The sequence below is a fragment of the Pan paniscus genome, chromosome 18, assembly GCF_029289425.2.
Source record: "Pan paniscus chromosome 18, NHGRI_mPanPan1-v2.0_pri, whole genome shotgun sequence".
NCBI lineage: Eukaryota > Metazoa > Chordata > Mammalia > Primates > Hominidae > Pan > Pan paniscus.
This window is the reverse complement of record NC_073267.2, coordinates 97,245,995-97,269,291: the sequence shown is the minus strand read 5'-3', so window position 1 is coordinate 97,269,291 and position 23,297 is coordinate 97,245,995. Positions and strand designations below refer to the sequence as shown.

Sequence of the window (23,297 nt, the reverse complement as noted above, 5' to 3'; positions counted from 1 at the left end):
GTGCGGTGGCTCACACCTGTCATCCCAGCACTTTGGGAGGCCAAGGCGGGCAGATTGCAAGGTCAGGAGATCGAGACCATCCTGGCTAACATGGTGAAACCCTGTCTCTACTAAAAATACAAAAAATTAGCCAGGTGTGGTGGTGGGTGCCTGTAGTCCCAGCTACTTGGGAGGCTGAGGCAGGAGAATCACTTGAACCCGGGAGGCGGAGCTTGCAGTGAGCGGAGATTGCGCCACTGCACTGCAGCCTGGGCGACAGAGTGAGACTTGGTCTCAAGGAAAAAAAAAAAAAAAAGAACCAGCCCTGATGACACCTTGGTTTTAAACTCATGGAACTCATTTTGAACTTCTGGCCTCCAGAACTGTCAGAGAATAAATTTGTGTTGTTTTAAGCAACTGAGTGTGTGGTAACTATTGTTACAGCAGCAACAGGAAGTTACACTCCTACCCAGAAGGCAGCATAAATCCCTTAAATTTTTCTTTCCCAGTTCCCTGGACAAAGCAAGGAAGCTCGAAAGACTTTGAAGCCTGTCCTCATAGAAAAATGTCAATCCCTGCTTCAGTGTATGCTAAGATGCCAGCTGACTACTAGGAGATTCAACTCTCTTCACAAGAGTCCAACGCAGGCCACACCCCAAGGGCTGTAATAAATTGGCACTGAAGTTCATAAAACTCAATGGTTTCGGCCAGGCGCAGTGGCTCACACCTATAATCCCAGCACTTTGGGAGGCCGAGGCGGGTGGATCACTTGAGGTCAGGAGCCTAAGGCCAGCCTGACCAACATGGTGAACCCCCTTCTATACCAAAAATACAAAATTTAGCTGGGTGTGGGGGCGTGCGCCTGTAGTCCCAGTTACCCGGTAGGCTGAGGCAGGAGAATCGCTTGAACCCGGGAGGCGGAGGGTTGCAGTGAGCCAAGATTGCACCACTGCACTCCAGCCTGGGCAACAGAGTGAGACTCCACCTCAAAACAAACAAACAACTCAATGGTTTCACTTAGGAGCCTTGACTTCCTCCCTGTTTTACTGGCCCAAGTCCATTGATAATGGTATCAGTGTCCACCGCTCTTGGGTGCCTACAATGTGCTGGATCCTCAATATTCATGGTCCTCGAGCCACACAGCGATGCTGCCAGGCATTACGCATTACACAGCGAGAAAACCAAGGCACAGACGGAGTAAGGCACACCCAAGCCCACACAGATAGGAAGTACAGAAACCTGGTTTCCAAAGCGCTGGCCTTTTCCAACGCTCTCACTTATTAACAGCTGCTAACCATTAATAAGCCGACGGGGTGAGGAGCATTCCAGCGCAGTCTGCTCAGGGCCGAGGCGGGGCGGAGGCTAGTGTTCATGCGAGTGATAATCACGGCACAAGATCCAAGTGAACGCTGAGGATTGAGAATGTTGTGGACAACGTGCCTATTCCGCAGGTGTCCTCCGTCAGGGCCAGCCATGGGTTCAACAGCAGGAAACCACGGATAGACAGCCTCTCCAGCCTCCTCCTGGTCACACTTCCTCGGAGACGCTAATGAGTGACAGAGTCAATAACTTCCTTCCCTCCTCCTAGCACTGCTGCTGGTTCTCAGAGAAATAGCCACGTGAACGGGAAGGAAGAAAGTGTGTCCACGGGCTGCGGAATCCATTGCCAGTGGGGCGGGGATTCATCTGGCAGACCTGGCCTGCAGACAACATTGCTGGAATGAGTCCATGCCATGATCCGGGACTGTGAGTGTATCTGCCCAGCTGAAAAATGAGTGATTACTGAGCACCTACATGATTGAAAATGGGCTGTAATGCAGGAGGATCACCACGAAGAGTGTGGGAGCAGCAGGGTAGCAGCAGCCCGGGATGACAGCAGCCCCGGCCCACCACCCTGTGGAAAGCAGCTGAGGTCTAGGGGAGATCTGGGGTCAGACAGATCCGGGTTGGAAACCCGGCACTATAGCTTACCAAGGTGTGACCTCACACAAGTTATATAACCTCTCTGAGCCGTACTAGCCTCATTTACAGATAGAACTCTCATTGTGTTCTGGCACTCACACTCTTTGCACAGCCATGGCCTTCAGGGGAGCCTGGCTCCCGCCCCAGAAGGCATAGTCTAACTGCTCAAGGGTGGCCATGGTGACTGTATTCTCCTGGGTGGTTTAACCATGGCCAAGTGAGACAATCCGGCCAATGAGAGTCTGCAGAGGGGCTTCGGGGAAAGGTATTTTTTTGCCTTTATAGTCTTTCTTCTGCTACTGGCTGCTGGCTGGAATGGCTGCAGCCACTTGAGTGTATGAGGACAGCCAGGCTGAGGCAAAGGCTGACACGCTAGGAGGGCAGAATGTATAGACGGAAAGAGCTTGGGTCCTCAGTGGTGTCCTTGAGTTAATGAGTCAACCAACTCTGGAGAGCCTCAGACCTCAGGACTTCTTGACAATGGCTTAGGCCCTTTGAGTTGTATTTTCTGACGTGTGCAGCCCAACGCACCCTACCTGGGGCAGGGCTGTGTTGAGGATTAAATGTGTAAAAAGCCTAACATAATGCCAGGCACACAGTAGCTTCTGTTGTTGAGGAGATGATGACATGAGAAATGTCACAGCAAAGCAACATGATGCTGGGGCTTCATTTACTCATGTACGCGTCATGCTCGCCAGCTGGGGACATAAATTCCTCAGGGGAGACACTGTGCCTTGATCCTCTTTCCTATGCCCCAGTGTCTGCCTTAATATATGCTCTGATACTGACCCCATGGTAAACAATGAAGTTTGCCTTCTGTATCCATTAACCATGGCTCCAAACATACCGAATAAGAAATCATTGACAAACAATACTCATTAATTCTCACACATCTGCAGGCAGAGGAGGCTGAGGGTCAGCTGATCTAGACTGGGTTCAACTGGGCAGCTCTGGACTTACCTATCTTGGGGTCCACTAAGGCCTGCTGATCTGGGCTCAGTTTGGCTACGATGGCTCTGATCCCCGTTTCCCATGTTTCTCGTGGGACCAGACGGCTAACTTGGGCATGTTTCTCTGTGGGTGATGGCAGAGGCATAAGAGAGCAAGCTCAATCGCAAAGACTCTGGTCAGATCCTGCCCACTGTCCTTCCTCATCTCCTTTGCAGCTATGGGTGGCCATTGGTACAGTGTTGGCAAATGAGATTGAAGCAGAAATCTATTAGAGGGTTTCTCAGGGGGAAAAAGAAGCATTTGCTTTTCCTCATCTGCTGGTTTCATCCCTTACTCCCTTTTTCTTGCACTGAATGCAGGATGCGATGCTTGGAGCTATGGCAGTCATATTGCTACCATGAGGAAAAGCCAAGAGAATTGTGGCTGCTGTTCCAACATAACTGAGCATCATTGCTGGTGCAGCGTTAGCAACTGCCCATCTCTGGACTTCTTGTTCTGTGAGAAAATAACCCTCCATATGTTTATGTCACTGTTAATTGCAACCAAAGGCATTTATCACTAAAACCCAGAAGCAACTAAACAGGATAGTGCAGGATCTATACTAAGTGGACCATTGGAATAAATGAGAAAGTAATATACTGTGTTTCAATTCAAGTTCCATCAGCCATTCATTCAACAAATGTATATACTAGCCACTCTGAGCAAACAGACGCAGCCCCTGCCCTCCGAGGGTGTCTAGGTAGCAGGTTACATGGGTGAAGTCTTATCTAATGACAGAAGCTTGGATGGATAGTGAACAGAACACGTTACTGAAAAATGTTCTCACATCTATTGAAGAAAAATTTGGCCAAGCATATAATTGATCCAGAATCTGAAGATATTGTGAATCGATCAGTTATTTTCTGCACCAGCAACCGGTTCCCAAATATAGGTTACTAAGTGGATTTGCCGGTTGACCCCTGGAAGTCCCTCTGACATGTTGAACTTTACCTTCCTCATTTGCTAATTAAAGAGTTAATCTGGATGACTGCTGAATTCTCTTCCAGTTCAAGTCTTTCCCTTCCTGAGATGAATGCCATGTTATAAGAAAATATTAACAATATTTTGGGAAAATTCCACTTTACAAGCATTTGGGTAAAACCATAGTTATACATGACAAACCATAATTCGTAGATGAGATAGCCCACTCTTTGGAGAAATTAACGTAGTACCATAATCTTTATAGAAGAAAATGTTTCTGTTTGGGAGTAGCATTGTAAAAATTTATGTAAGAAGCCAGAACAGGCCGGGCATGGTGGCTCACGCCTGTAATCCCAGCACTGTGGGAGGCCGAGGGAGGCGGATCACCTGAGGTCAGGAGTTCAAGACCAACCTGGCCAACATGGTGAAACTACTAAAAATACAAAAATTAGCTGGGCGTGGTGGTGGGAGCCTCTAGTCCCAGCTACTCAGGAGGTTGAGGCAGGAGAATCACTTGAACCCAGGAGGCAGAGGTTGCAGTCAGCCAAGATTGCACCACTGCACTCCAGCCTGAGTGACAAAGCGAGACCCCATCTCAAAAAAAATAAATAAATAAAAATAAAATGCCAGGCATGGTAGCTCACACCTGTAATCCCAGCACTTTGGGAGGCTGAGGCAGGTGGATCACTTGAGGTCAGGAGTTCGAGACCAGCCTGGCCTACATGGCGAAACCCCATCTCTACTAAAAATACAAATATTAGCTGGGTGTGGTGGTGGGCACCTGTAATCCCAGCTACTAGGGAGGCTGAGGCAGGAGAATCACTTGAACCCAGAAGGCAGAGGTTGCAGTGAGCCAAGATCACACCACTGCACTCCAGTCTAGGCGACAAAGTGACACTCCATCTCAAAAAAAAAAAAAAAAAAAAGTAGAAAGACCACCAGCAAACATTTAATAAGCACCAACTGCATACATGGTACCTATCCGGAGCTGGAAATCCAAAGTGACAAACTTAATCAGCCTCAGCCCTGACTCCTGCTCTCAAGGAGCTGAGAATTTAATTAAGCCTCTGGTCCATGTGTATTGTCATGGCCAGCTTCCACAGGAATACACAGGTGGACTTTACTGTGTCTTGCACCAGTGGTCGTTCCAATGGTTCTGTGCCAGCCTCCTAGTGAAGAGCCATCCCTGGGTAAGAGAAAAGAAGCAGGCATGCCAAGACTCAAATATGTGCAAGGTATCATATGTACGACAGGTGGACCAGCAGGTTAAAAAAGTGTTAACCCTCAAACCACTCTCAAACAAAGTCTTAAGCTGAAGCCAGCTTTCAGATATGTATTATTATACAGTAATACATGTTAATATATATTAATATGCAATTTGTACGTATTAGTATCAGTAGGAACACAGGACCTACATATGCACACACACATACTTACTAGAGCTGCTGTGGCTCAAATGCAAGGGCAAAATCCTCTGCTTCCTCAGGAACCTCCCAACGTGATTAGGATCACACAGCAGAGAAGACACAGGCTTCATCATCAAGCAGACCTGGACCTGTCCTTCTCGCTGTCTACGCTGGGCAAGCGGCTTCTCTAAACCTCAGTTTCTTCATCTGTAAAAGGGGAAGAATGTTCTACTTGCAAGATTGTTGTGAGGGCCAAGGGAAATGAGGACATGAAACCCCAGCCACCAGCAGGTCTCAACAGGCATCAGCATCCCGGACACCAGCCACAGCTGTGCGGCTTCAGGAACCTGGTCCACTTGACCCTCCTCACCAGAGTCATCATCCAGACCCAGCCTTGACCCACAGCTGCTCTGGAGGGGACGGGGCAGTGGGATTTGGGATTGGGAGACCTTGGTTCAAGTCCTAGCCCTGCTGGTATCTGCTGGCCTCCCCCAGGGCCTGATTTCCCCCTCAGCCAGGTGAGGAAAATGACCTATTGATTTTAAAGCATGTCACCAGGGCTAAATGAGGCATGAAAGTGCTTTGTCCCCTGGCACTTCTGCCCTTCCTGTTTTCGGTGCCAAAACCCTTAGCCTGGCCAGGCTTGGCGAGAGGCACCGTGAGGCTGCTAGCCTGAGCCCTAGCTCCGTCCTGGCCGGCAGGCCGTCCTTTGCAAGTGACCACTCTGCCCCAGTTGTTTCATCTGCAAATGATAACAGCCAGCACCAGCTTCGCTCATGATGGAAGCCCCGGTGTTAAGCCCCTGCCTCCGCCTCCACTCGGCCGGCTCCAGGCAAGGCAGCCACTGTGGCAGTGACTGTCAGAATTGCTTTCTTACAAGGTGCTGCTTGCACCAAACTCAGGTGGGGGTGTCTGTGTTGTAAACACAAGCACACACACATACACAGCACATGCCACACACATGCACACACCACACATACCACAGGCATACATATACACACACATAGCACATAGAACACACACATTCCACACACACCACATGCCACACACCACACACATACACCACACCCTACACACATACGCAGCATGTGCCACATGCCTGACACACAACACACATACCACAAACATAAACACACATCACACACATACACGGCACATGCCACACACATACCACACATATACACACCACACATAACACACATACTACACACATACATAGACACATATATCACACACATACAAAGCACATGCCACACACATACCGCACATACACATATACACACCACATAGCACACACATTTCACACATACCACACATAAACACATACACCACACATACACAGCACATGCCACACACATATACACACCACATAGCACACACACAACACACACACATTTCACACACACCACATGCCACATACATACCACACACGTACCACACACACATATACATACCACATAGCACACACAACACTCACACATTTCACACATACCACATGCCACACATACACCACACACAACACACATACCTCACACATACATAAACACAATCACATACACAGCACATGCCACACATACACATATACACACCACATAGCACACACAACACACACACTTCACACATACCACATGCCACATACACACCACACACACCACACATACACATATACACACCACACGACACTCACACATTTCACACATACCACATGCCACACACACACCACACACAACACACATACCACACATAAACACATATGCCACACACATACCACACATACACATATACACACCACATAGCACACACAACATTCACACATTTCACACACATGCCACATACACATATGCACCACACATACCACACATACACATATACACACCACACACAACACTCACATTTCACACATACCACATGCCACACACACAACACACATACCACACATAAACACATATGCCACACACATACCACACATACGCATATACACACCACATAGCAGACACAACATTTACACATTTCACACATATGTCACACACACCACAGATAACACACCACACATAAACACATACACACATACACAGCACATGCCACACACATATACACACCACATAGCACACACACTTTCACATACATACACACCACACATACCCACACACATAAACACATACACCACACACACACAGCACATGACACACACACCACACATACACACCACATAGCACACATGCCACACACACCACACACATAACACACACATTCCACACACAAAATGCCACACATATATAAACATATACATAAACACACCATACACAACATACACCTACACACACATACACAGCATATGTCATACACATACACACACCACACATGCCATTTACATAAACACAACATATAAAATACACACCTACACACATCATGCACACACACATCTACACACATACGTACATGTCACATACCACCTACACATATACACACATACACACCACATACCACATATATACACACCACATATCACACATATACCCCAACACACATATACACACATACACACCACACAGATATCACACACGTATACACCACATTGCACATGCATACACACACCATGCACAAATCACACACCACACAGATATCAAACACATATACACACATTGCACATGCATACACAGACCACACACAAATACATACATATCACATACCTACACACACCTACATATACACATACACATCACATAACACACATATCACACATGCCACATACACATACATGCCAACGTACCACACACATGCAGACCACATACCACACGTGCCCCTACACACATATGTGCGCGCGCGCACACACACACACACACACACAGAGGTAAGGGGTGTTCATTTGGCATCAGGAGCTTGCTCACAGCTCCAGTGCGATGGGACACTTTCCACCCGGGCACTAGCTGTGTTTATGTTGTTTACGTGATGTAGCCATTCACAGGATCCCCACCTACCTCAAAACACCAGGGTGGCCGGGCGTGGTGGCTCACGCCTGTATTCCTAGCCCTCAGGGAGGCTGAGGCAGGCAAATCACGAGGTCAGGAGATTGAGAGCATCCTGGCTAATACGGTGAAACCCCGTCTCTACTAAAAATACAAAAAATTAGCCGGGCATGGTGGCGGGAGCCTCTAGTCCCAGCTACTCAGGAGGCTGAGGCAGTAGAATAGTGTGAACCTGGGAGGTGGAATTTGCAGTGAGCTGAGATCACGCCACTGCACTCCAGTCTGGGTGAAAGAGCGAGACTCTGTCTCAAAACAAAACGAAGACCACCACCAGGGTGAAGACCTTCTGAAAGCGATGCCAGCCACTGTTTCCTGAGCACCTGCTAAGCATTTGCTAAACATCATCTCAACTAATTCTCCCAGCCATGTTGTGAAGTAGATATTTTTATATCCATTTCACAGAGGAAGTGGTGGGGGGACTGAGGAGGTGAATTGCAAGCTGGGGAGGGGAATTTGGACACAGACACGCAGGGGAGACAGTCACGTGAAGACAGAGGCAGAGACTGGAGTGATGAGTCCACCAGCGGAGGCCCCCCACAGATGACTAGCAGCCCTAGGAGGCTGGGAGAGAAGCCCTCAGAGCCTCAGAAGGAACCAACTCTGCCAACACCTTGATTTCTGGCCTCCGCCTCCAGAACTCTAAGAGGATTAATTTCTGTTGTTTTAAGTCATCCAGTTCATGATCATTTGTTTACAGCCACCCTAGGAAACTCTGCTTAAAAAAAAAGAAAAAGAAAAACAGGGCCCGACGCAGCGGCTCACACGTGTTCCCAGCACTTTGCAAGGCTGAGGCAGGAGGATTGTTTGAGCCCAGGAGTTCAACACCAGCCTGGCCAACAAAGCAAGACCCTGTCTCTACAAAAAATTTTAAAAATTAGCTGAGTGTGGTGGCACACACCTGTGGTCCCAGCTACTAGGGAGGATGAGGTGGGAGGATTTCTTGAGCCCAGGAATTCGAGGCTGCACTGAGCTATGATCGCACTACTGTGTGCCATCCTGGGCCACAGAGCAAGACCCTGCTCTTTTTTTTTTTTTTTAAGACGGAGTCTTGCTCTGTCGCCCAGGCTGGAGTGCAGTGGCGCAATCTTGGCTCACTGCAAGCTCCGCCTCCCGGGTTCATGCCATTCTCCTGCCTCAGCCCCTCGAGTAGCTGGGACTACAGGCGCCTGCCACCATGCCCTTCTAATTTTTTGTATTTTTAGTAGAGACGGGGTTTCACTGTGTTAGCAAGGATGGTCTCGATCTCCTGACCTAGTGATCTGCCCGCCTCTGCCTCCCAAAGTGCTGGGATTACAGGCGTGAGCCACCGCGCCCGGCAACCCTGTCTCTTAAACAAACAAACAACAAGTAGTTTTAATCTCTGACTGGCCACAAGCCTTACCACCCCCTATTTTATTATACCATCCAGTGTCACTCATTTATTTTTTGCCTGGCCCTCAAACGCATTTATTTATTTATTTAGTTTTTGTTGTTTTTGTTTTGTTTTGCTTTTTTGAGACGAAGTCTTGCTCTGTCGCCCAGGCTGGAGATGAAGTCTTGCTCTGTCACCCAGGCTGGAGTGCAGTGGAGTGATCTCAGCTCACTGCAACCTCCGCTTCCCAGGTTCAAGCGATTCTCCTGCCCCAAACTCCCAAGTAGCTGGAATTACAGGTGCCCACCACCACACCAAACTAGTTTTTGTATTTTTAGTAGGGACGGGGGTTTCACAATGCTGGCCAGGTTGGTCTTGAACTCCCAGCCTCAAGTGATCTGCCCAGCTCGGCCTCCCAAAGTGCTGGGATTCATGCACTGCCACACCCGCGCAATAAAAGCTCTTAAAAATGGAGAGAAACATAGACCAAAAACCTGATAGAAAATGGGCAAAAACAGGCATCTTATTGAACAAGATACAAAAAATGGCATCCCCACCTAGTTCTCTCTCCCTTCCAGAGACTTTGAGATGTCGTTATAATTTAATAAATCTGTTTCTGCTCAAGCTAGACATCATAGATTCTGTTGTTTCTAATTTATTTGGTGGGCACAGGCTATTTATAGAAATCAATCCACCTTGAATCGTGAAGGCTTTACAGCCTGCAGTACGTCCCAAAGTTACTGACACCAGATCCTGAAACAGTTTTAAAAGAGGAATTCACAGATGTATTTTCAAGCAATTACAGTTTTATCCCAGTGTGAGTACTGCCTTCTAGAGTGACGACTTTGAAGGAGACAGAGTTTTGGGTTTGGGTGAGCCCTGGTATGTTTGTTCAAAAACAGAGCTTTTAGAGTTACACCTCATCACCCAAACAATATGTTATATGCCTTTGGAATGTTTTTTTTTACCCACACTTGAGTCTGGGAGTGTCTCATGTCTTGAGACTTCATTTCAAACAAAACAGTGATGGTAACGTGAAGATGATTCAGATAGCATTGGGAAGCTCTCCAGTTCTTCCATTTTCTTGATACTTCTCTGAACTCTACACAGGATCTAGAGGCGACAGATCGGGTGTCAACCTCTTGAAAAGTCCAGGGTAAGCAGGACTGCCTTTGGAAACTCTCTCAGCATAGAAACAACCTGAATGCCCAACTAGAGGGGATTCTTTGAATAAATCATGCTAAATCAAACAAAGATTTGTGTTGCCCTTAAGAGCCATGATTTAGAATAGAGTCATGGATATGAAAAGACATTTGGGATGTATTGTTAAGTGAAAAAAATAGATTGCAAAATGTGGAGTACCATCCTATTTTTGTGTCGTATACTTTTTTTTTGTAAAAGTATGTGTGCATAAATATATTTGAATACAAAAGTGTCTAGAAGAGTATCTTTTAGAGTTGATTATGACTGGGAAGTGAGATGATTTGTAGCTTTTTATATTGTTTTTTAGCGAGTTATAATCTGTTCATAAGGAACATGTATTGCATCATAATCAGACAAAACAACACAGTCATTTACATGTTTTTAAAAATCCTGTATTTGCTTGAAAATACTCCAGAAAGAACATGTGTGTATGTCGGGGGTGGGGTGAGAGAAATGGATGGAGTAAGAGTGGCAAAATGTCATCTTTGCTGAAGCTGGCCAAAGGGGACTATGAAAAATCACCATATGATTCTCTTGACTTTTGAGTATGTTTGCACATTTCACAAGTGAAGGTGAAAACAAACACACAAATAAAACCAAGGTCAGCAGTGAGTTCATCCTTGGCTTTTAGAGGATATCACAATTGCAGTGCAAGAAGCACAGAAATACGAGAAACAAATATACAACAGAAATAAGGCTGCAAAACTTAACGCTAAGAACCCAGGAGCCATCAGCTGTGCGACCTCAGGTCAATAACAGCCTTATGAAGCCTCAGGTCCCTCATCTGTAAAACGGGAGGAAACCCTTGTTGCGTGGCAGGCTTGTGGTTGAGACTGAAAATTCTAATTACTACTGTGGCTGCTGTTGTTCAATCCATAGGCCCTGGAAGTCTGGAAGCAAGAGCTCCACACCCCAACAGTGGTTTCAAACTTTGGTGTGCACTGAGATGACCAGGGTTACTAGCAAACATGCAAATTCCTGGCCAGGCACGGTGGCTCATACCTGTCATCCCAGCACTTAGGGAGGCGGAGGCCAGTGTATGGCTTGAGGTCAGGAGTTGGAGACCAGCCTGGCTAACGTGATGAAACCCCATCTCTACTAAAAATATAGAAAATTAGCTGGGCGTGGTGGTGCGTGCCTGTAATACCAGCTACTCGGGAGGCCGAGGCAGGAGAATCGCTTGAACCAGGAGGTAGAGGTTTCAGAGAGCTGAGATCGCGCCACTGCATTCCAGCCTGGGTGACAGAGGGAGACCCTGTCTCAAAAAAAAAATGCGGATTCCAAGGTCCTACCCCTAGGGTCCCTGACTCCATACGTGGGGCCAGTCCTAGGACCCTCCACTTTAAGTAAGACCCCAGGCCATTCCCACTGGGGAAATGCTGCATCTAGCCCCACACCAAAGACACCCGGGTAAGCAGGTCTGCCATAGAGAAAAACGCCTCGCTGTGCAGAAACTGGGGCTGGACGTTGTTCGGGGCTGATTGCCCATTTATGACTCTAGGTGGACTTTGTCTGCGGTCATGGATGGAAAAGCTGGCAAGCAACAGACACCTTTGCAAAAATAGCAAATAAACAATATGTCACATTTGTGGTTTCCTCCTGGGAGGGGCAGAGTCTATGGGCAATTGACTTAGGGCAGAATCCAATTCCAACATGAACTAACTGTGTGGCCCGGGCTGAAGCCCTTGACCATTCAGTATCTGTGTGATGGGAATTCTGATAGCAGTATCAGAAACAGCTCCATGGGGTTTTGTCAATTACACGAGGCTGTCAGGCACCGAGGCCTGGAGCCAGGACCCCATCAGGAAATTTAGGGATCCACTGGATTTATGGCCTCCATGTTCAGGGTGTCAGGTCCCAAACCTTCTCAATCACAGGAAAGCAGGAGTCAGGCCAAGGGAAGGAAGCGCACGTTGCAGCTAGAGACCACACACACCTTGGCAGCACCCCAGGGAGAGACAATTCCCTGCCGCGCCGGGCTTCTCTGCGCACTTCCAGCCCCAATCACTTAAGGAGCCCCTGTCCCACTCTGAGTCTTCTTCTGAGGCCTCTGTTTGTGTTGTCCTGCTCCTGGCTTGGCCTCCAGATCCCTCCTCTCGTGGGGTCCTAGGTCTGAAGGAAAAGCAAGATGGTGGCAGTCTGGGGGAAGAGCATGTGCTTGGGGTCCCTGTGGCCCATTTCTGGGCTTGGCCTGGTCACCTGCTGCAGTCGGTATCACTCATTCAGAACTAAGCAGTAACGCCAGGCGGGTCATGTCTTTCTTGTAAAATTGTTTGTTTGGGGAATTTGTGGTGAACTCCAAATCTCTCTCTCTCTCTCTCTCAAAATTGATACTATTAGAGTCATTTGTGCTTGATTGCAGCTCTGTGGAAGGGACAGCCCCCACTTCTCCCCTCGCCTCTTTGTGGTTATTTGTAGGGCAGTCACAGGAAACCAATACAATGGCATTTCCCCCTAAACATGAGTGTGGCTCTCAGCGCAACCCAGTTCACAATAAATAGTCTATCCTTGCCCTATAGGACCAGGCCTCAGGAAGGGCTTGGGGGCCTCAGAGGCAAATGACACCCAGCCCCTTCAACCCTGCACAACCACAGACCTCACACCCAGTGGTAGCCAATTTGGCTGAACAGCACCCTAGACTGTGGGCTCCCCCTGGTGCTGGGCCCCCTCACAAGGAGGCAGGGCCCACCCTCCTGATCTAGCCTGAGCCCCTGAGTCCTCTCCCAACCTCCTCCCAGCGATCTCAGCCGCTCCAGCAAGGCGTGGGGCTGGTGTCCTTCAGCTGCCTCCCTCTCCAGAGGAGGAGAGGCGGCAGATGTCGAGGCAGAGGTGGAGAAAAGCTCCTGACACGCTTGCAGCCGGGGTCACCTTGTGCACGGGCAGAGTCAGGGAAGGGGGAGACAGTAGGTGCCCTGTGTGGAAAACCAGAATCTCGGGGCCAGGACCCAGAGAATGCTGGAGGGCCCGGGAGGTCAGCGCCTGCCCTCTCCTTATGAGGGAGGTCCCCTCCCTCAGGCAGCCTGCCTGCTTCAGAGTGGGGAGTCCAGGTTGTCAGTTCTGTAGGGTCGATGGACCTCGTCTCATTTGCCTCTGAGGCCCCCAAGCCCTTCCTGAGGCCTGGTCCTGTAGGGCAGGGATTTCATATTTGTTGTGAACTGGATTGAGCTGAGCCACACCGATGTCTGGGGGGAAATGACATTGTTTCGGTTTCCCTGGCCGCCCTACAAATAACCACAACACGCGTGAGTGAGGGAGGGGTGGGGAGATGGGGGTAGGGGAGGGGTGGGGGGGGGTGGGAGATGGGGATGGGGGAGAGGTGGGAGATGGGGGTGGGAGAGGGTGGGGGAGTGCGGGAGGGTGGGGGTTGGGGGTTGAAAACAATAGCAATTTACCCTCTCACAGTTCTGGAGGCCAGGAGTCCAAAGTCAAGGTGTGGGCAGGGCTCTGTTCCCTCTGGAGGCTCTAGGGGAGGGTCCTCCCTGTCTCTTGCAGCCTCTGGTAGGCCCAGGCACTCCTCGGCTCCAATCTCTGCCATTCTTGCACATAGTCTCCTTTCCCCCGAAGTCTCTATGTGTTCTTTTCTGTATCTTGTAAGGACAGTCTCATTGCATGTAGGGCTCACCTTAATTCAGTGTGATTTTATCTTGACTCTTACCTTAATTATATCTGCAAAGACTCTTTTTCCAAATAAGGTCACATTCTGAGATTTGGGGTAGAGATAAACTTTGGGGGGACATGATTCAACCTACTAAGCCATTACATCACAAAGAGCACGCAAGAAGGACCAAAAAGGCAGCGGGAAGTGGGGAGGACCTTGATCCAAGCACTTCCACAGCTCAGGCCTCCCTTGTTCCAGCCAGCAAGGGCTTTCCATGAGCACCTTTGACTTCCACTGCTAGCCAGGATGACGGGTTCCTGGCTGTCTTCTACAGATGAGGAAACTGAGGCTCAGAGGCCTCTGAATGCGTAGCCAAGTTCACACAGTCAGCCACAGCTGGGACTGGAGCTCACTTGGTACCAAAGCCTGGGGGTTTCACAGCCAGCTCGGCTGGATTGAAGAAGCCCCACCCCCACCCCCAGCACGAATGAGGTTCCAAGATCTTTCTCCAAGGAGCTTGCTTTATCAATAAGAAACGAATCTTTTGTTTTGTTTTGTTTTTGAGACAGAGTCTTAACGCTGTCACCCAGGCTGGAGTGCAGTGGCGGGATCACCATTCACCGCAACCTCCCTTTCCCGGGCTCAGGCAATCCTTCCACTGCAGTCTCCCAAGTACCTGGGACTACAGGCACATGCCACCACATCTGGCTAATTTTTGTATTTTTTGTAGAGATGGGATTTCGCCATGTTGCCCAGGCTGGTCTCGAACTCCTGGGCTCAAGGGATCTACCCTCGGCCTCCCAAAGTACTGGGATTACAGATGTGAGCCTCTGAGCCCAGCCAAACTGTCTTGATGTTCACGTTCTTTCACTACCTTAGATTATGAATTTTGGAATGTCGCCAGTTCCCTGGAATCACATTAAGAAGTGAGGTCTAGGAGAACAATGATTAATTTAATTATTAATAGAAATCAGCCTAGACCTGGGAAATAAGATGAGGAGACCCAACTGTCCCCAGCCTTGCCCTTGTGCCCATGTGGGAGGCCATCCTGACTCCATTTAGATTTTTGCTTCTTCCTACACTGACAAAGAACACTGGGGCAGCTCCAGGGAAATGTGCCCAAGGTGTGGAGGGGGCTGGGGGAGTGGAGAGCAATTTTTTTTGTTCCCAACCATGCCTTTCTGCAATCTCTGTTCATCCTCGAAGACCTAAGACTGGAGAATGTGGGGTTTGTTTGTTTTGGAGCGACTGGGGCGGGGAGGGGGGGGTCTCACCATGTTGCCCAGGTTGGTCTTAAACTCTTGGCCTCAAGCGATCCTCCTGCCTCGGTCTACCCAGTAGCTGGAACCACAGGCGTGCCAGATTCGGCTGAAGAGTTTTGTTAGGAAGTTTTCAGCACCTTGGACCATATCCTGAAAAAGTTCATTCATTGATTTAACCAATCTCTAGTGTGCACTGCCCAGAACCAGAGTGTGAGCTCCACAGGGTAGGGAGGGCGCCAGCTTTGCTCTCAGCTGCCCCCGGGCGCTTGGGACCTGGAACCCATGAATGAACAGACCCCGTTCTAGATCAACAGACATTCAAAGCAGCGCTCTAGGGGAAGGGCAGGGGAGGAATGAGCGTCCAGCCCCCGCGGCTCTACTTCTATGCCTGTGTGTAAGTGGTGGGATTTAAAGGTGGTTGGGTGCACCGGCCCTTCCCCCACCTGCAATCCGGTGCCAATGCAAGTGCCAGGGGAGGGTGGCGTTTCTGTTTACTTCCAGCCAGGTCAGCTTCCTTGCCCCCTCCCCTGTGTTTGCATTTTCTCGGTTTGGCGAGCTGGTGAAGTAGCCGCGGAAAGAAGGCGGATTTAAAGGCTCCATTTGGACGAGGCTTTTGGAGAAAGCTTGCACCTCCCATCACACCCCCAGGGCAAGTCAGCCGCCTCAAAAGTGCCGGTGCCGGCCCTCTGTGAGCTCAACACCTTCGCACAAACCCCGGGGACGGTTATTATTACCCTCTTTTTCCCGGGGAGGCGCCTGGGGCTCAGAGAGGCCAAGTGACTCGCCCAAGGTCACACAGCTTTGCAGTGGACGACCCGGGATTGGAACCCGGGGCTCCGGACCCCGCGGCGGCCGTTTCTCGAAGATACCCACTACCTCCCTCTTACACCGCTCAGAAATAAAGCAGGAAGGCCGAACGCCCCGTTTTCGCCGAAAAACAATGCTCCACGCAAATTTGCGGGAACAAAAGCAACCAGAAATCCAGCCCGGGTTTTCCGCCTCTCCGATTCCGCGGACCAATCACGTCTTCACGGCCGCCGAGGGACGGGAGGCGGTGGCCCCAACATGATCGACAGCCCCCAGGGAGGCGTGGCCGCGGAACGGGCGAATGGGATTGGGGACCCGGCACAATCACGGGCCGAGAACGGGCCGCCTGAGCCAATCAGCGGGGGGGGGGGGACGGGCCCGGCAGGCCCGGGCTGTCGCGAGAGGCGGCCACCCCGCCCACTTCTGCTGATCCCGGCCGCCCGTCAGCCGCGAGCGCGACGATCCCTCCGCTCCTCGGCCGGCGCCTCCTCCGCCGTCGCCGTCGCCGTCGTCGCCGCCGCCGCCGCGCTCGGGCCCGGATCCGTCCGCCGCGCGGGAGCAGCAAGGCCGGCAAGTCCCGGCCGGATCCCTCCGCGCCTCCCGCCGCGCGTCCCTCCCCCTCCAGCGCCCGTTTCGCGGCCGCGGCCCCCAGCGCTCCCCAGGCGGCGACGCCGCGCCCGCGGCCCGGGGTAACGGCCGGCCTGGGCGGAGGCGCGGGCGGCGGCGACGGCATGGCCGGGGCGGCTCCGTCGGGGGGCGGCCCGCAGTGACAGACCCTGCGGCGCGGGGGGAGATGGGGGCGGCCGCCTCCCGGGCGACGACGACGACGACGACGAGGAGCAGCCGCCGCCGCCGCCGCGCACCGGCCGCCGCTGGGCACGGGCGCGGGGAAGGCGCCTCCCCGTGAGCGGGGGGCCCGAGGCCGCTCGCCGCCCCCGGCCGCCCCGGCCGCCCCGGGCCCCCCCGGCGCCCCGCGCGCGCCCGCCCGCCGGCCCCTGACGGGAGCCTTGCCTGGCCCCGGTCCCCGCCCCCGCCCCGGCGCCCGCCCGGCCCGCGGCGCCCGCGCGCCCTCGCCCGGACCCGGCCCCGGCCCGCGCGCCCCCGGTCCCGGCGCGCCCCGGCCGCGGCCCCCGGCGCCCCCCGGCCGCCCCCGCGCGGTCCCCGGCCCCGGGTCGCGGCGCGTCGCGGGCGGCAGCATGGTGGAGAAGCGCTGCCCGCTGCAGAGGGACGGCGTGTACCGCTGGTTCTCGGAGCTGCCGTCGCCGCAGCGCGTGGAGTTCCTGTGCGGCCTGCTGGACCTGTGCATCCCGCTCGAGCTGCGCTTCCTCGGCTCGTGCCTGGAGGACCTGGCCCGCAAGGACTACCACTCGCTGCGCGACTCGGAGATCAAGGCCAACAACCCGGCCGACCTGGGCAGCCTCACCAACCTGACGGACGAGGTGGTGCGCAGCAAGCTGCTGGTGTCGCTGGCGCTGCTGGGCTCGGAGCAGCGCGAGGCGGCGGGCGTGCTCTACCGCACGCTCACGCACATCGACTCCATCATCCACAACTACGGGCTGCAGCTTAACGAGGGCCGCACGGGCGATGAGTTCCTGCTGCTGTTCACCATGGCCTCCAACCACCCGGCCTTCAGCTTCCACCAGAAGCAGGTGCTGCGCCAGGAGCTCACGCAGATCCAGAGCAGCCTGAACGGCGGCGGGGGCCACGGCGGCAAGGGCGCGCCCGGGCCGGGCGGCGCGCTGCCCACTTGCCCGGCCTGCCACAAGGTGCGTGCCCGCCCCGAGCTCTGCCCTGTACCCCAAGTCTGCATCCCCAACTCTGCACTCCAAGCCTCCAGCCTGCACCGCGACCCCCCGACCCACGCCTCCAGCCTGCACTGAGAGCTCCCACCCAGGTCTCCAGCCTGCACCACGAGCCCCCAGCCCGTATCCCAAGCCCCATCCTAAGCCTCTATGTCGCACCCCAAATGTGTGCCCCACCTCTCCAAGCCTCCACCGTACATCTCAAGCCTCCGCCGTACATCCCAAGTCCTCACCCCGTGTCCCAAGCCCCCATCCTAAGCCCGCACTCCTCACCCTAAGTCTGCACTTTAAGCCCCAAGACCGCACCGCGGCCCTGAGCCCACACCCTCAGTCCCCTCTGCGTGCCCCAAAGCCTCCAAACCTCCGCCTCGCGCCCCTTGGGCAGGAGCGGCTGCAGGGGCCCTGGGTCCGAGGATCCGCGGGAGCGGTGCGGGAGACGTCCGCGGTCAGAGCTCACAGTCCCAGGTGCCCTCCTTTCACTTAGCCGGCTGCAAACGCGATAAGGCCTTTGTCCCCTTAATGGGGCCCTTGGGTGACAGATAACACACATTGCGGCGCCTTGGTTTCCCCAAATCTGGTATTTATTACCAGAAAAGGAAGGAGCCGTGGCCACGCCAGAAGCCGCCGGCGAGGTGAACATTGCAAAGGCGCTGGGCTTCGCCGTCTGAGCCGCTCCCTCCACACAGGTGGAGGCCCTGCTTGGAGCCTGTGTCGCTGGGGGCCTGGGCGCGGGACGTGGCTGTCCGTGTGAGCTCATTTATGGACACGTGCATGCTGTATGATGTACGCGTGTGTCGCATGTGGGCATGTATGTGTGCACGTGTGTATTTATGAATGTGAACATGCCTGTGAACGTTGTGTGTGATCGTTTTTAAGAGCCGGGCTACCTGTAACAGACAGAAAAAGACTCCCAGAGCCTTAAATGCCCGTGAAACCTATTTATTGGCGACCCTTAGAAACAAAACCCAGGCTGACTTTGAGTGGGAGGGCACCGATGCCTTAAGGAATGTTAGGTTAGGTTAAAGATCTCCGGTCTCCAAATTGAACCGGAAGGGCGTCCTGGCCATCCACTTAGCGATGTGAACTTTTGTCTAAGTGTTTCAGAACTGAAAACGCAAAGTGTCTGGGGCTCCAGCTATTTTGAACAGCCCCCTGCAATCCAGTGCCAAAATTTCGCTGCCAGAAGAGATTACTTTGACCTGGTGTGATGTGTATTTAGATTACAAACTGATTATTTTTTGGAAGGGAATAGGTTGCAGTCGGGACCAAGTCTTGCTCAGTGCCTCTTTGCAGTGTCTTTAAGCTCTTTGAAGTTAAAACTTTGATAAGACTTTGCTTTTATGAGTGGCTGAGAACACCGTCTGGTTTGCTAGGTTTTTTATGTGTGTGTTTTTAAAGCTGTCTTTCAATCGTAGATTGTGGCTTTTCTTTTTTAATGTCTTCCTGTAAGAAGTGGTTGTAGTACATACATCGGTTTTTTTAAATTGATTTTTGTGTGTGTGACATTTACCTCCAAGACTATAGTTTTCTTTTTAAGTTCGGCTCCCACCCTATATTTCAGGCTGTGTGCTGTGCAGAGGGTCCTAGGAAATGTAGTTGTCACCTATTCATGGAATCTCAGTCATTTATGGTCAGTTTCATGTGCTGTTACTCCTTTGTGTAGATTCCACCCACTAATAATTTCTATGGCTGTTGCTACAGTAACGTCATCTCTTTAAGGGGATTCTTAATGTGTGAGCACGGGTGCATCACTTTATGCAGACAGTGGTGATTATTATTTTGGTTGGGCAGTGAGCTAAATCTAGAACAAAAATGTCTTTTATAGGAGAGCCTTTCTGTCAAGCAGAAATCCCTTTGATGAGATGAAGGGGCTAATCTATTCCTCTCTGCTCACCCCTGCACCTCCCCCCTTACCCCCCAGTCCCAAGGCCATGGGCACTGAATTTACCAGCTATGCAACCTTGGCCAGGATCCTTCTGCCCCTCAGTGTTGTCCCTGTTGCAGTGGAGGGGATGTAACCTACCTCACAGGCTTGTGTTGAGGATTACATAGGTAACATATATGAGCTTCCAGCAGAGGTGCAGTAAATGCTGCTTTCTCCTTTATGGCCTCTCCGGCTTTTAACATTCCTTTTTATAGAGGTATGCTAACTTAAAGCAAGGCATGTTTTATAGATTGAATTATTTACATCTTGGCTATGAGCGTTTATGTGTTCTAAATTGGTTTTTGAGTAGTTACTTGGAGCTGACAATTTTTTTGTTTCATCTTTGGAAAACTGGAAGATTCTGTGACCCGTAATGAGAGGATTATTATAAGGAGTAACCTTGGGCTGTCATTTCCGTATTTCAAAACAACCGTGGTTTCTAGTTTTCCCTACATCCCTAGTGTCACTGCTAAGCTAATTTCAGCCCCATTCATTTAACTTTCGTTTCTGTTGCTGCTTCAAAGCTAAGGCTGACGTTGATGAACCCTTTATTGCTTGGAGCAGGCAACTCAGATGAAATCTAGCATTTAAGTATTTTGCTTTCTTAGTTTCTAAATCTAACATGTGGTGTATTCCTGAAAAAGCAGCCCCGTTAAAGCTGTCTGCATTCTTTTGTAAGCTGTTGTATTTTATTTTGAACTCTTTGAACTTAGAGACTTTGTATTTTTCTTTTAGAGATACAAATGTCAATGGCTTTTTAAATTCTTTATCCAATTTAAATTTTTATTTCTTGGCCTGGCAAGGTGGCTTACGCCTGTAGTCCCGGAAGTTTGGGAGGTCAAGGTGGGCAGATCGCTTGAGCCCAGGAGTTCAACACCAGCCTGGGCAACACATTAAAACCCTGTCTCTACAAAAAATACAAAAATTAGCCAGGAGTGGTGGCACACACTTGTAGTCCCTGCTACTTGGGAGGCCGAGGTGGGATGATTACCTGATCCCAGGAGGTAGAGGCTGTAGGTGAGGTATGATCATGCCACTGCATTCCAGCCTGGGTGACAGAGTGAGACTGTGTCTCAAAAAATTTTTTTTAAATTTATTTTAACTGTATTTTCTGAAATAGTCATTATTTGCAATTCCTTGTCCAAACCCTGTGTTTTTATTTAAAAATTCTTATTATTCTGAGGACTTCTAGAGGTGTAAAAGTGGGGGGAGTATAAAGTACACATACCTGTATTTTACTTTCAGAAAGAAAAATACTTCCAGTAACCACACTGATGGTAGGCTGAATGAGTTGTACTCTTCCTAGTGGCCGGTAATGCTGCTGCTTGCTGCTCCTGCAGTCGCCTGTTCCAGGGTGCCAACTGTGGGGGATAGTTGGCTTAGACTTTCCAGTGCCTATTTTACGTAAATAAAAGACCATAGTTTTGGAAATAGTTAAAATAAATCCTTTGCGGCTTTTTCTTTGTGTCAGTGATAATTAATATGCTGTGGTATGTGCACATGCTTATTCTTGTTTAAAAAATAACAGCTTTATTGAAAGAGAATTCATATACTATATATACTTCACCCTTTTACAGTGAAGTCAGTGGTTTTTAGTATAGTCATATAGCTGTGCAAGCACGACCACTGCCACTGAACGTTTCCATCACCCCAAAAAGAAACCCAGTGCCTATTAGCAGTCGCTCCCCATTCCCCCTCCCCCCAACCCTTGACCACCCCTTTTTGTCTCTATGGGTGTCTTTTTTGGACGTTGCATATAAGGGGACCACACACCGTGTGGCCCTTTGTGACTGGCTTCCTTCACTCGGTGTCGTGATGTCAGGGCCCGTCCATGCTGTGGGTGTGTCAGCACTTCTCCTCTTTTGCTGCGGAGTGGCGTTCCCCTGTGTGAAGAGGCCGAGCTGTGCTCACGCATTCTTCAGCGGGTGGACCTTGGAGTTGCTTCACATGCTTGCTTGTAGACTTTTGTCTTCATGGTTAATAGGCTCTTTGTCTTCACCCCCGTGCGCTGTGCCTAACACTTAGCGCATCCTCTGTGGACCGCTGGCGCACGTGTCGGTGCGGGGCTGTCCTGAGGGCTCCTGTTCCACCTGGTGGATTGCTAGGTGCCGTGTGCAGAGCTGTGTAGGTGTGGCCTCAGCCAGCCTGGGGAGCTGCAGTTGGAGGTGGCAGGGAACTCTGTGCTGTCAGTACAGAGCCTCCGGGCTGGTGCATTTGGTCAGCGACAGGTATAGGGGAGCAGGGCCTGGTGGGCGGGGGCGGGGCCCCGCCTGAGCTGCAGCTGTGAGGGCCCTGCCGTTTGTGTTTCAGCATCCTCAGGGTATGGATAATGAACTGCTTCATGGGGCTGATTTTTTTTAAGGGGTACTAAAAAAAATAACGTTTTTAAAGTTTTTGGTGCAGGGGTGTGGTGGGGTGGTGGTCTTCTTTAGGGGTAGGTTCTGTGGAACAGTTCTGGAACTCTCTGTGGCTTGCATTGTGAGTGCCTGAGGATAAGCACTGTGGAAACTTCAGATAGACACAAATACCATGAATAAACCTGCTGAAAATGTCTGTCCAAAGATCATCAACAGCTTTTGCTTCGTTGCTTTTCGTAAGCTGTTGAAAATCATTGCAGTTCAGAGGTGAAACGTGGGATAGTTCATCCTCTGGTTATCAGGCAAAGTATAATTGGTTTCTTTTGGTTTCTCCTTTAGCCCTAAACTCTGGGCCTATTGCAGCCAAGAGTCATCTAGCATTCCATAAGAACGGACTCTCTCTGGAGCAACTGTTGTCACTGATGGTTAAAGGAATAGCTGTGACCTAAAAGCACTGTTTTGTCTCCATCTTTAACACTTGTTCTCCTGGGCAGCTGGGAACCGCCTGGTCTATGAACTTGTCTGTGAACTAAGTCTTCTGGCTGTCTTTGTATACATTGCTTTTGTTGTTGTTGTTGTTACATTACAGGAGATACAGGAGATAATATTCTAACACATAGTGGATCTTTTTTTATTTTCATTTTTATTTTTTGGCCAGCTGCTACAGGTCTAAAACACTGTCCTCTTTCATAGTAAAGTACAGTACATG

At 50.7% G+C, this 23,297-nt stretch overlaps 1 protein-coding gene and 1 long non-coding RNA gene across 5 annotated transcripts in view; one reads left to right on the top strand and one right to left on the bottom strand.

The window, feature by feature from the left end:
- Positions 1 to 1,760: 1,760 nt before the first annotated feature.
- Positions 1,761 to 18,066, bottom strand: LOC106633928 (uncharacterized). 2 transcript variants are annotated; one of them, XR_010110322.1, is made up of 5 exons: positions 14,231 to 15,697; positions 12,775 to 12,950; positions 8,237 to 12,073; positions 5,290 to 5,465; positions 1,761 to 5,038 (listed from the first exon to the last, which is right to left on the bottom strand). It is a non-coding gene; the product is annotated as an uncharacterized LOC106633928 (long non-coding RNA). The 2 variants fall into 2 exon arrangements; XR_010110323.1 differs by lacking the exons at positions 8,237 to 12,073; positions 12,775 to 12,950; positions 14,231 to 15,697 and adding exons at positions 15,711 to 15,848; positions 17,933 to 18,066.
- The window catches only part of ZCCHC14 (zinc finger CCHC-type containing 14), an 86,692-nt gene continuing 80,841 nt past the window's right edge, over positions 17,447 to 23,297 (top strand). For 2 of the 3 annotated variants that reach the window (XR_008621293.2, XM_008974305.4), the window contains exon 1: positions 17,644 to 18,271. Coding sequence is in view for 2 of the 3 variants with exons in the window: in XM_008974305.4 (XP_008972553.2) it covers positions 17,702 to 18,271 (570 nt within the window). In the remaining variant the exon portion in view is untranslated. Of the gene's footprint in view, positions 18,272 to 23,297 lie in introns of all 3 variants that reach the window. The other variant, XM_003820837.6, reaches the window with a different exon arrangement.